We start from the raw sequence: 14,057 nt of genomic DNA, 5'->3' as shown, positions 1-14,057 counted from the left end.
AAAGTGGCTATAGCACATTTATCATTGTCCATGAAACTTTGCTGCATCTATATAATGTTATTCAAACATGTTTTGTTTGACTTTACTTCTAACAACAGTCTACCATCTAATCAAATCGTATTCATTCACAGTGGAGAGATCTCTTCCATTTAGGATCAATATCCGATCCATATAAAGGAAAAGGCTTTCTTACATCACTTGACCAAAAACTTAAGTCGTCCACTCATCAGGTGGGCCACACTGCAAGAAACAAATGGACAACTAAAAAAAGTCAAAGATTGTGTCCCATCTCATAGAATGATCTCTTCCTCTAAGCATATGTGATCTTTGGATATTTTCACTTTTGATCCTTGACTTAAAATGAGCTAGAAAAATGGATGAACGGCATGGATAAAACACATCATGGTGGGGACATGGACCTTTGACAGCAGCGGCTGTGATTTAACGCCTACCAATAGAAAACTTCCTGGGCCTACCATAATTTCTATTGTTTATTTTCCATCCAACCTATTGATAAGGTCACACAGAACTAGATGAACTGCAGATACAAATCTCAACTCGATCCTGAAATTTTGTGGCCCACAAAAAGTTTTTAATGGTAAATCACCAGTCTTTCTTGTGGGATGGTCCATCTGAGATTCGATCTCCTTCGGTTTTAGGCCATATCCTTAAATGAGCTGGAAAAACGGATTGACGGTGTGGATATAAAACACGTGGCACCTGATTGAATCCGCCCCCATTTCTAAAAGCCTGCGTATGAAGCGCCATACGCTGCCCGAGTATTATGTAAATTCTCAAAATATACTTAAAAGCGTATAAATATGACCTTTTCTGCCTAATCTCCTACCCTCTCTCCAGAGCAAATGGCTACTTCCACCAGCAACATCGTCCTCCCCTCACCACCACGAGATCATCGCAGCCGTCCGTCTTCTTCCCTCCCTATCTCATCTTCTTCCATTTCCCTCCTCCCAATCCAATCCGTCTCCGCCCATCTCAGGCCCTTCATCTCTCACCGTATCAATCGGACGGCTGTGATTCGAGCAGCAGCGGGCGGAGATCACTCGTCGAGGAGGAGCAGCAGCAGCAGCGAGCCAAGGGAGACGATCTTGCTCCCGGGATGCGATTTCAACCACTGGCTGATCGTGATGGAGTTTCCGAAGGATCCGGCGCCGACGAGAGAGCAGATGATCGATACGTATCTCAATACGCTTGCTACTGTATTGGGCAGGTATTCCTAACCGTATATTTCTACGCTGCTTTGGTTCTCTATTCATCTTTTTGTATTATTTTCTGTATTTTTATACCTTTTTTCCTGATTATGATATAGCATGGAAAATTACCAAAATGCCACTACTCTGTTTTGCAGTTCTTCTCTTTCTCTCTTTGTTCTTTCGTGGATTAATTACCAAAATGCCACTATTTGTGTTTCTCCTTAGGGATCGTTTGGATGTACCTGAAAAGAGTTTCAGGTGTAAATTGTTTACAGTCTATTCTGTTTGGCTTTTTAAGTAGTAATCTGTCTACAGGTATGTATTTGGCTAAGTAGGTATTCACACCACATAGAGTTTGCAGTAAATCCTACAAAGTTGGCAAATCACATAACAAGGAATTGATTATTATTTTTTTAATTATATTTATATTTATTTATTTATGTTGGGTCCCAGGAAAGCACCAAAGCATGCACATGCTGGACGGATTGGATGTCCTCTTCCCATCACAGTGGGCCCCAAATGCAATCTGGAAGTTTTTAATGGTGGATGTTCCATCCTTTCCTCTCATGTGATCCATTTGATGATCAATCAACGAGGTTTGGGCGAATGGTCTTCACCGTAGGTTTGCTCCCTTTAGGTGAGGGTTCGATTCCCCTCCTTGGCTTTACCCAATACGCATGGTTGTGGGTGATTGTGTGTATCCGCAGGGATTAGTCTCACTTCAAAAAATAGGTTTTTTTGGAGGGGGGCCGTAGGGGATCATCAAGGGAAGCACATGATGGACAGATTGGATGTACCGTGCACATTATAATGGGCCCCATACATCGTGAGTTGGTATCAACCATTGCATTCTATTATGTATAATGTCTTTTTTAGCCATAAAGACGTTACCTGTAGTGTAATCTGAAACATGGCTTTTCGCTAGGCTTCATATTATGACTAAAAGTTATAATGTGTTTATAGCTTGTAAAGCCTTTATAAGTAAATGCAGGTATCCAAGCAATCCTTGCAATCCGATTACTTGGAATCCTTTTACAAACTAAGGATTTTATAGGCATTGAAATGACCCTGATCATTTTTATTTTTATTTTTGCATGGATCTACACATCATCTGATCAGTTGATCTGGATCGTCCAATAGGTTGAGCTCATGCTGTGGCCACCATTCAAAAATCACATTGATCAAAAGTAGTTGAAAAAATAGAGGTAAAAAGAAAGAACACACTTAAAGATAAGCTTATGCATTACATTGTCACTATCTTTAAGGCAATATTCGCACCCTACTAGTGGTTAAATCAATTTGCGAGAGGGTTACAACAAATCCGCCTGTTGGATACAATGAGCCTCTTCTCCTAAATTGAAAAAACGTGGGCTTCAGCCTGCAGAATTGATAAAAAAAGAAAAAAAAAAAAAAAAAAAAGAAGCACCCTAAACACAATTTCGCAGCGTACACCACTGAATTTTTTTATTCTCACAGTTTACACCTTGACTTCTTTTCTGTTTGTAGTTTATCCCTTGAAATTTCTACAACTTTTCAAAATCGACCCAAAACAAAAATGGTGGAGAAGATGGAGGGGACTACAAGTCATCATCCAATAGATTATTGCCGATAGCATTAATCTCAACAAATCCTCTCAAGTATCCATTATTACTTCCAAACTACAACATAGATAGACGGATACTAGGAAATCTTTAAAATAAAGAAAGAAGAAAATGTCTTCAGAGGATCTCTTGATGTTTCCTCGAATTGAAGAGGAATCTAGGCTCCATGAGACCGTGACAAAAAACTAATATGAGACTTAGCTAAGGCTAACCTCATTGGGAATAATGTGACTTGGAACTAGACAAGTCATCTTTGAAAAAGGATGATCGGCTCAAATCCAATAACCAAGGGTTAAAAAAAGAACATATCCAAGAATGATCCATACTTCTACAAAATCTTGGGTGACTTTAAAAAAGACTGTCAAAAGTATAAAAAGAAAATGCAAGAAAGGAGACGTGAATCTGGCAGCGGTCATCTCTTAGGTGAACATGATGAGTGATGATGTTGATTGGTGGGTAGACTCTGGTGTTGTCAAACATGTTTGTAGAAACGACAACATGTTTAGTTCCTACGAGATAGTGGGGGATGATCAAGAACTTTACATGGGAAATGCCTCCACAACCAAGTTTTCAAGAAAAGGGAAAGTATTGCTCAAGCTGACTTCTGGGAAAGTCATTACACTAAACGATATGCTGCATATATTGGATGTAAGGAAGAATTTTATCTCCACCGGTCTACTAATTAAGTTTGACATCAAACTCCTCTTCGAATCTAATAAGTTGATTCTTTCAAAAAATGGGGAAAGGCTATGTATGCAATGGAATGTTCAAATTGAACCTTCTAATGAAAATCTAATTAGTAGACCGGTGCTATCAAACATGTTTGTAGAAACGACAACATGTTTAGTTCCTACGAGATAGTGGGGGATGATCAAGAACTTTACATGGGAAATGCCTCCACAACCAAGTTTGCAATAAAAGGGAAAGTTTTGCTTAAGCTAACTTCTGGGAAAGTCATTACACTAAACGATATACTGCATATATTGGATGTAAGGAAGAATTTTATCTCCACCAGTCTACTAATTAAGTTTGACATCAAACTCCTCTTCGAATCTAATAAGTTGATTCTTTCAAAAAATGGGGAAAGGCTATGTATGCAATGGAATGTTCAAATTGAACCTTCTAAATGAAAATTCTTCTTTTATTTATATGCTTGATTCATGTGATGTTTGGTATACTAGATTATGACATATTAGTTTCCGTAATATGGATAACATAGCTAGTCTTAATATAATTCCTAAGTGCACATTAACGAATGATAAGTGCAGTATGTGTACAATCCAAAATAATTAGAAAATCTTTTCCCAAGGTAGAAAGAGAATTACAAATCTTAGGCCCAATTCATAGTAACAAATGCGATATAAGTGGTATAATAAAAGGAGGGGAAAGAGATATTTCACACTCTTTATAGATGAGTACTCTATACCCTAATGTGCTTTTATTAAGAAATAAAGATGAGGCATTAGAAAATTTCAAGATATATAAGACAAAAGTAGAATACTAATTAGATTGAAAGATTAAAATCCTAAGGTCGAATAAGGGAGATGAATATATATCCTTAGAATTCTTAGAGTTTTGCAAAACTCGTGGTATCATTCACCAATTCACGAATCTTCATTCTCCCCAACAAAATGGGGTAGCAAAATGCCAAAATAGATCTCTTATAGATATGACAAACTCTATGCTAATTAGTTCAGGTTTACATTCAAGGTTTTGGATAGAAACCTCATAAATTGTCTATCACATCTTTGAATAGGATACCTCACTCTAAGATACGTAAGACTTCATACCTCACTCAGATCTTTGAAGACATCATTAGTCTCAATAAAGAGGACATACTTAAGAAGGGACTAAGAGGATCATGACAGGTACATCCTTTGGACCTAACTTCTCTCTTCTGCCAATAAAAGGAGAGAGAGAAAATATCAGGGCAAATCATTTTAGTATGTAACAGACAAAATGATCCTTTAACTCTAGATGATGCTCTTAAATCGTAAGATGCTTCCTTTTGGAAGGAAGCTATAAACGATGAGATGGATTTTAGAATGCAGAATGGGACATGGAGACTAGTAGATCTGCCCCCATCTGGGACCATATAAATGTTTAAGGCAAGATTAATGGCTAGAGGATTTACATAAAAATATGTCAATTTTTTCGGTACCTATGTTCAATAGCCTGGATATCAAATATCCGAGTATTAGTTGGTCTAGCATCCATCTATAAATTAGAAATCTATCAAATGGATGTAAATACAACTTTTTTAAATAATGACTTTGATGAAGATGTATATATGGAGCAACCGGAAGGTTTCACAATTCCAGGGCAAGAAAACAAACTGTGTAAATTGATTAAGTCACTCTATGAACTTAAACAAACACTTAAACAATGACACGAAAGCTTCAATAAAGTAGTTACCTCATATGGCTTTAAAATCAATGAATCTGATAAATGTGTGTATTCAAAATTCTCTAGTAATGAAGGAGTAATTATATGTCAATATGTAGATATGTTAATCTTTCACACGTGTTTAGAAGTTATAAATGACAAAAAAAAAAAAAAAAAAAAAAAAATCTTATCAACTAGTTTTGGCATGAAAGATATGAGGAAGCCAAAGTGATTCTAGGTATCAAGCTAATGAGAAGCAAAAATGGTATAATTTTATCTCAATCATTTTATATTAAAAAGATACTTAGAAAGTTTAATCATTATGATAAAAACTCTGTTTCTTCTCTTTTTAATTTTAACATCAAGTTTGTTAGAAATGAAGTTTGTAATGTATCTTAATTAGAATATTCCAAGTTTGTAATGAAGTTTGGAGTAATCATCCAAATTTAAGGTTTGCCATCATTCTAAGGAGATTGAGCACTTTCTCTTAGTAAGTCCTTTCAAGGGTGCTATTGTTACAAAGGCATTCCTAAGGACTTACCCATATAAGTATTGGGAGTGGGGCTACTTTTTGATGTTCAAGAGTCTTGCCTACTCTCATGAACTCATTAATCTGGGACTAAGCACAATCAATTTTAAAATATATGGCAATTGAAAATATGTGTGTGTGACATGTACAGTTGTGTCACATAGAATACATAGTCCAGACCATGGTCACTAAGAATTTTGATCCAAGTTTGATATATTTAAACTAAGTGAAGGCTCAAGTCTACAAGACACCTTCTCCTATGCGCATATCTTCCTTACATACCCTGACCTCTTTATTTTGAAAAAATAGTGAGGGATTGTTGGGTTTTTCAAAACTATAAAAATGAGAAAAGAATAAGAAAAAGATGTAGCTTTTGGTGATTGTTGGTTACCATTCAACTGAGAATGATGGTGTCTATTGGTGAATGGAGCATCTTTTGATTTTGAAATAATGGTGAAAAGATGCCATTAATGAAGAGATATCACCTTAAAAAGGCATAGAAAACATGAAAAGGTGTGTGCCTTTTCATAAAAGGGACTCTAAGCATCCCTTGTTGGTCTTTAAAACCCATCTTTTGATCATTTCAAAATACAACCACTCCAACAATCTCTCATCCATCTTTTTCTTTACCACTCTTGTTTTGGGTAAGTTTTGAAAAGTTGCAAAAGAGAGCTTGTTAGAGTTGTGATTTCGAAATAACTCAAAGATGAGATTTTTAAATACCAACAAGGGACGCTTAGAGTCCATTTACGAAAAGGCGCGTGCCTTTTCATGTTTTTCATGCTTTTTCAAGGTGGTGTCTTTTCATTAATGACATCCTTCCACTATTATTACAAAATCAAAAGATGCTTCATTCACCAAAAGATGCAATCTTTCACAATCAAATGGTCACTAACAATCACCAAAAGCCACATCTTTTTCTTCTTCTTATTTCAATTTTTATATATGAAAAAACCCAACAATGGTAGTGAGAGATGGTGTGTAGATGGGTTGCCTACTTGCCTTATACATGCCATAGTTCAAAAACCCTAAAATTTAACTCGACACAGTCTTTGACCAAGCAAGTTGACTTGAAGATTTGATTTAGTCTTCACTTGATTCGGTGTTTGGTAATTAAATCAAATCTATTGAAAATGGAGAATTTTTCAATATAAGTGCAAATGTTGTTTAAATCTACTTTCCTATTCAAACATTATAATAAAAAATGAAACAATTTTTGTAAACAACATCCCATCATGAAAATGGGAATGGGACTTCCCAAAAATCAACCAGATACAAAACTCGGGTGGGTCACACCATTAGGAATGGTGTGAAATCTTGAGTTTTGTAATTGCCATAGTTTTTCAACTGGCCTTGCATCCACGTGGGACACACATAATGAACAGGTTTGATGGCATATAAACTACATGGTGGCCCCACATGCGAACCTATAGTGGGCATCCCTTCTCCATTCTTTCCTTTGTTGTGGCCTGCTTGAGTTATGGATTAGGCTGATTTTCTAGATCTTAGTCTGAAACTTAGGGTCATAACTGATGGATAGGTTGGATTTCTAGCGCATTTCGCAGTGGAGCCCATGACTACTGTTAAGTTGCAATAGTGTGATAATTCCCCATTACGAAGTAGTTATTTATTATCATTTCTTCTTCTTCTTCTTCTTCTTCTTCTGAAGATTTAACTTATATTAACAGAGAACCAAGGGCAACCTAAGAAATAAAACAAAGCCGCAGCCAGAAACAAAACCATCTATACAACTCAAAACCAAAATAAAAGGGAAAAAAAAAAAACCTACAAGACCAAGCTACACAGCTCAAGATAGGAGACTCAAAGCTGAGTAAATGGGCCAACACCACTTCAAGCCAAGAAGGGAAGAAATGATACAATGGTTTGAAAGGTTAAGACCGGGCGACCAGTCACCCACGTCCTGAAGAATCATATCGAACACCATAGATGATGGAGAGGAGATATCTTGGAAGCAACGGTTGTTCCTTTCTCTCCATATAGCCCAAAGAGTCGCCAACACAACCAAATGCCGAAGAGATTTTAAGTCTTTGCCAATACCACCTCCATGCTAGGCGAACAGAAAGCTGGAAACTAAACTAGGCATTACCCAGGGGGTGTGAAATTTGGTCAAGATAGAGGACCGCACTTCACACGCAAAAGAGCAGCGGAGAAATGGGTGGCTAATGGGTTCCGCGCTGCCAAAGCAGAGAAGACAAATGTTGGGAAGAACCATTCCACGATGCTACAACTTGTCAACCATGAGAACTTTGCCTCTTGCAAGAAGCCAGGCAAAGGTGGCAACTTTTGGCAGGCCTCCATATGACCAGACAAAGGAGGGGAAGACCAGATCCTGGCCTTAAGCAAGGGACGGGCCTTGAATGAGCCAGAGGAAGGACTTAGAAGAGAAGTTGCCTGAAGGAGAAAGCATCCAAGATAAGGAGTCGTCCACTACCAGGGAAGGCCGAATCCCTTTGAGGAGCTTCAAGAGATCCAAGAAATCTTCCAACTCGAGCTCTCCTGCAAGGTGGGCACCACACCCTTGAACCATCGTTAGAAAAACAGATTGCAACAGACAAGGACAGATTGGAGACCACCCTGGCCAGACTGGGGAAAACAGAAGCAAGAGGCCTGTCTGAAATTCATCAGTCTAACCAGAATCTGATATGACTCCCATCTGCAAGGGTGGAAAATATCCCTTCCAAAAAAAGAGGCTTAAGGTCAGTAATGGCCTTCCACACTGCTGAAGCTTTATAGAGGGAGGACTTAGAGAACCACCCTCCCTCTTTCGTACCATATTTGCAAGCTATAATTTCTCTCCACCATTTACCCACCTTTGTGCCAAAGCTCTCGAGCCATTTGCCCAAAAGCACTGAGTTGACATCAACCAGAACCCGAATACCTGCTCCCCCTTCTGAATAAGGCTTGCAAACCTTAGACCAACTGAGGGAATGGAACTTGTGACTTCCACAGTTTCCATTCCAAAGGAAATCTCTCCGAAGCTTTTCAAGCCTACTCAAAATGGATTTTGGGAGCGATACAAAGAGAGACAGTAAGAGGGGAAGGCCATCTCTCTCTATGACCACATCATAAAGATGCTTGGTAGGCTTGCCAATGCAGAGGGGAAGGCCAAGTTTTGCATATGAGAATGATCCGGCCTTGCAACCGAACACCTCAGCTAGACTAGAGAGACGAGAAGAGGAGAGAGATTAATTCCCAGCATTTCACTTTTGAAGAGATTAATCTTGAGACCTGAAATGGCCTTGAAACAATGAACTTTCCTTAGATTGTCAACAGAAACCTCAGATTGAAGAATTTAAATAGTGCAAAGCTAATCAAATGTGTAGTCCTTTGTGTGATGGTTTCATTTGACTCAATAACATATTAACATGTATTATGAAGTCAATAGGTAACTCACACGTCAAATTGACTCAGTCCCGAATCAACAAGACTCTTCGTGACGACAGGCAGACTCGCTCAACCAGATGTTTATTTGTGGTGTCTTGAGGATAGTCACTCAGTTTAATGTGTCAGTAAAATTTTAAATGGTAGTGAGTTGCAAAATGCACAACCTTCAGTGAAGAGAAAACCTGCAAGCACCATACACGTGGCCAAGCATTTGATTAGTTTTGCTATTTTATTTGTTTAACAATTCTATAGAGAAGGTCTCAAGTCCAGCAGGTTGGACCGCAAGTTCCGGTCCACCCAGTGGATAACCTCCAACCTGCCAAGTGCATGTGACATCCAACCCTTCCAATATGCTGGCCCCATCATGACGATGGTATAGTGCAATTCTATAGAGAAGGTCTCTAGTCCAGCAGGTTGGACCGCAAGTTCCGGTCCACCCAGTGGATAACCTCCAACCTGCCAAGTGCATGTGACATCCAACCCTCTTCCAATATGCTGGCCCCATCATGACGATAGTATAGTGCAAAAATCAGTCCCATCTACTCATTAGGTGAGCGAAATCATATAAAAAATGTCTACCCGATAATACCAAAATACAAATGTGGCCCACTTGATAACTGGATGTGGCTGATTTTTGCACAAGGCGATCCTTATGATTTGGGCCGACCTACCTATTGGACAGGTTGGATGTTGCACACATATGAAAGGCTGGAAACCATAGGTCCAACCGGTTGGACTTGAGACCTACTCTTAGATATATTTGGTTCCATTTTTAAATACTGAGTCGAGTCAAAATGAAGGTATGGTCAAGTCAACCCGATCCGGCTGGGGAGTGAGTTGAGTTTTGGGGTTTTTGGATGGTGTGTTGATGAGCTGCCCTATGAGTGTGTTGGCTTAGCAAACCTCGAGGAGGAATAGCAGTAAGTGTGCACATGACTTTTTTCAGCGTTAAGCGTATGAACTGAAGCCGCACTCTTTGAATATACAGTGATTTTTGTGGTTCCATTTCCCTTATGAGAGTCTATGCACTTTTATTAGTATTTAATTGTTCTTATCAATGTACACGTAATTCTGATTCCTTTAAATTTTAATCATGCCATTTTCAATTTCATCATCAAGAACCGAAATAAAAGATTTAATGAATTTTCTTTGGCAATGCTTCTTCGGAAAATAAAATATATAAAAAAAAAAGGGGGGGGGGGGGAGTGATCTAGCATGGAACACCCCACTTGTTATTGGTTGAATTGTGGTGGGAAGTAGGCCCCACTTGTTGTGACTCTTTAGGAGGACATGATTAAGCGAGGCCCTTTGTCCTTCTGATCTTTGATGAAATGGTGATATGATTCTGCCATGGTGAAGGTGATCATTTTACCCCATGTCATTATATTTTTTTCCTAGGTTTCATTCAGTTTTTTTTTTTTTTACCTATGCATTTTGTAATCAACCTGTGTAGATTATTACATAACACTTGATTGTAATCAACCTGTGTAGATTATTACATAGCACTTGATTGTAATCAACCTATGTAATAGTCTATTACATCATGGCTGTGGGACTTTTGTGCTCACATTGCCGGTCCCAAGCACAGATAAAGGAGGGTTGCATAGTGTCAAGGTTGGCAGCAGGCATCAACTTATGCCAGAACTACTTATCATGAATCCAAACAATATGGGCCTTTGACAGAGTGGAATGGTGGAACAGGATTCATATAGCTTACCCCAATTAGTGGGGGTAAGGCATAGATGATGATGTTGATGATGGCGATTATGATTATGATTATGATTATGATTATGATGATGATGAAGATGATGATGATGGATGCATTTCATTGTGGATTAGAAAGAAGGGGGAATCATGGGGAAGGAAAAAGGGTGTTTTGCTACAAGTGTTGGGAAGTTGTGCCCATTAGGCCATTTCCATTTTGTCTTCTCATAGACATTTCCTTTCTGCAGCATGGAGGAAGCAAAGAAGAACATGTATGCTTTTAGCACAACAACTTACACTGGTTTTCAATGCACTATATCTGAAGAAACATCAGAGAAATTCAAGGGTAAAACCAATGTCTCGAGGCATTGAATGCTATGCAATGTTTCAATTACATGTTCTCCTGGGTTTCTGAAATCTGTCTATCTTCATTTATGGATAGGATTGCCTGGAGTTCTTTGGGTATTGCCCGATTCATACATCGATGTGAAAAATAAGGATTATGGAGGTTGGTTAATTCCCATGTATATAGTGAACAAATCTTTTCTTTCTTCTTCTTCTTCTTTTTTTTTTCTTAACCATTGATATGGTGAATTCTCTATTCCTTCTTTCAGGGGATAAGTACATCAATGGGGAGATTATTCCCTGTAAATACCCAACTTATCAACCAAAACAACGCAGCAGTTCAAAATATGAGAGCCAAAGATACGAAAGACGCCGGGATGGCCCCCCTCCAGAGCGAAGAAAACTCAGACAAGAGGTGTCTCAATCAGAGTCGGCCTCTGGATAAGTTTAACCCAAAGCTTGATTTCCTATCAGGTTGTGCTTTTTGCATTGGGGAGTTATGTGATATTTGATACTCTAACAGAGGTTTATGGTTCATAAGCATGCACTAAAAAACTTGTACACTTGTCACATTGTAACACATTAAACCATTCAAATCGTAGGACCTCTGCAGATAGGTCATAACCCTAAAATCAGATTGATTGGATGATCATGACCACTGATTGACGGACAAATATTTTTTAGATTTACAATTCAACATAGGTTAGGAGTTGGGAGCAATGTTACCAAAAACATGAAACCCCCATGTTTTCCGTTCCAGATCGGGCATTCTGGATTATGGATCATTTGTAATCCAGGCTGCTATTTTTAGCAACCTAAAATTATGGCTCTTTATTCTTACCATTGATTAAGTTAATTTAAATTTATATTTACAATGTGGAGATCCTTTTATTTATTAGTTGTAAACATGCAGTTCTATAATAATAGCATTCATAATTTCGTATATAAATTGCAGTATGAGTTCTATTTATTGGAGGGATCCACATGATCCTACCCCTAGCATACCACATATTCGAGACAGTAACACACCACGCACCCATTCCTGTACTGTACCCATACCAAAACGACCTAAGATCCAGGTGACATTGGTTAGAACATTGCTTTGGAGTGATTGTTCTTTCATGACCCATCTAAAGTGGTGCGTCAAATTACTTGTATGCCAGTATACACAGTCTGTGTCCATGCGTATGAACCGTCACATTCTGACAGCATTGAAGCTTTTCTTTTTATTTTTTTAATTTTACTCATTGAAATGAGAATTTGGTGCCTCTTGCCTCTTCCTTTGTTGCATTTTCCAGGTTAATGGAATGATTTACTTACGAGGATGATGGTACATTATGAACTAGTATGACTCATTTCTAGTTTACGCAATTTGATATATATATATATATATATATATATATATATATATTGCCACGCCTTGTATGGCAAGCGGGGTAGTTCTAGTTCACAGAATTGTCATCTTTGAGTAAGTTTTGTAACATTGGTTTCTTACACATGATCAATGATATATAATTGAACCTTGTATTCTTAACTCTCTCATGACATTGATGTTTGGAAAACTTCAGTAATTCTATTGAGCTTTGCTATAGTTAGAAGTGTGTAGTTACTACCATTTTTCTATAAGCAAGTTTAGTTGATGCTTTTTGGTTTGACGAACCTTTTATTTTATATATGTTATTTTGTTGATTAGAAAGTCACCGTATTGTATTTGGTTTTAGTAATGCGGGGGCATTTTCACATCGGGCTCGAGTAGGGTGGCCTGTGGGATGTGGGGGTACACTCACAGTGGGCGGCCTGCATAACCCATGTGATTTAGGGCCCGTGTGAGGCGGGTAACTTGCATGAGGAGGAACCCATATGATTTAGGGCCTATGAGGGGGCGGAATTCATGTGATTTGGGGTCTACGAGGGAGGTTCGGCCGAGGACCTAACACATGGATGCGGGGCATGGGTTATGAGATAAAGGGATTGATTCGCCTAGGCTCTCCAACAACGCATTCATAAGATAAGTATGGCTGAAATTGAGGATGTTGAAATGGAGTAGCAGGGTGAGGAAAGGATGAAATTAGTAATGAATGCATTTAAAGGAACTTAGGAGTAGCTCGTATGGGTAATGAGATGAGGGAAACTAGAGTTAGATGGTTTGGCCATTTACCTCGCTGGATAGGCCTAAAAGGATGTAGATGGAGGCAGTAAGGAATCTGTATTTGAGATATTTATAGCCCGTCTGATGGGTGGATCAGCTTGATTTTTTGGGCAGTGAATGCTCTTGGTGGGCCCCCCACTTGATAAATCAGATTCTTCCTTCAAGGTGAGGCTGATTCAGTTGAGGGTTTGGATTTGACAAAGACATCATGGTAGGCAAAAACGACTCCATCCTGTGGTTTATCCATACCACAGCAGTGCATGTGCCTCAAATTCCAATGAGGGAGCAGATTAGGTGCGGCCCTTACTGTGGGGCCCACCCTGATGTATGTATTCTATATCCAGGCTGTCCATCCATTTCTCAGCATTTTAGGGCATAAGCTCAAAAATGAAACAGATCCAAATCTCAGGTGGACCATTAAAAACTTTCTAGAGCCCACCGTAATGTTTATTTGTCATCCAACCTGTTGATAAAACCACAAAAAACATAGATGAAGTTAAAAAACAAATATCAACTTGATCCATAACTTTTGTGGCCCACAATAAGTATTTAATGGTAAATCACCACTGTTTCTGATGGGATGGTCCACCAGAGATTTGGATCTGTTTCATTTTTGGGTTCATGCCCTAAAAATGATTTTTCCTGTGGACAATGTGGATATAGGATAAATACAGCCCGACGGTAAGTGCTAAGTGCTGCGGACGCGGATTAGATACCGACATGTTAAG

At 38.6% G+C, this 14,057-nt stretch overlaps 1 protein-coding gene across 2 annotated transcripts; it reads left to right on the top strand.

Annotated features, from left to right (window-relative positions):
• The first annotated feature begins 833 nt into the window (after window positions 1–833).
• Window positions 834–12,771, top strand: LOC131221717 (multiple organellar RNA editing factor 9, chloroplastic-like). 2 transcript variants are annotated; one of them, XM_058217014.1, is made up of 5 exons: window positions 834–1,228; window positions 11,084–11,181; window positions 11,278–11,343; window positions 11,450–11,625; window positions 12,479–12,771. In XM_058217014.1, exons 1-4 carry the CDS (start codon window positions 864–866, stop codon window positions 11,623–11,625), a joined length of 705 nt encoding a protein of 234 aa, XP_058072997.1. In that variant the 5' UTR covers window positions 834–863; the 3' UTR covers window positions 12,479–12,771. The 2 variants fall into 2 exon arrangements, with proteins under 2 accessions (XP_058072997.1, XP_058072996.1); XM_058217013.1 differs by lacking the exon at window positions 12,479–12,771 and having other exon boundaries at window positions 11,450–11,815.
• Window positions 12,772–14,057: the final 1,286 nt, after the last annotated feature.

Source organism: Magnolia sinica, chromosome 12 (assembly GCF_029962835.1).
Source record: "Magnolia sinica isolate HGM2019 chromosome 12, MsV1, whole genome shotgun sequence".
In the NCBI taxonomy this organism is placed as follows: Eukaryota; Viridiplantae; Streptophyta; class Magnoliopsida; order Magnoliales; family Magnoliaceae; genus Magnolia; species Magnolia sinica.
The sequence above is the reverse complement of the archived record's forward strand: the minus strand, read 5'-3'. Positions and strand labels throughout refer to the sequence as shown.

Excerpts from the sequence above, each read along its gene's own strand:
- LOC131221717 (XM_058217014.1), top strand. The coding sequence starts at position 864 with ATGGCTACTTCCACCAGCAACATCGTCCTCCCCTCACCACCACGAGAT. Across the intron at positions 1,229-11,083 it reads CTTGCTACTGTATTGGGCAG|CATGGAGGAAGCAAAGAAGA; the intron begins GTATTCCTAACC and ends TCCTTTCTGCAG. Across the intron at positions 11,344-11,449 it reads GAAAAATAAGGATTATGGAG|GGGATAAGTACATCAATGGG; the intron begins GTTGGTTAATTC and ends TCCTTCTTTCAG.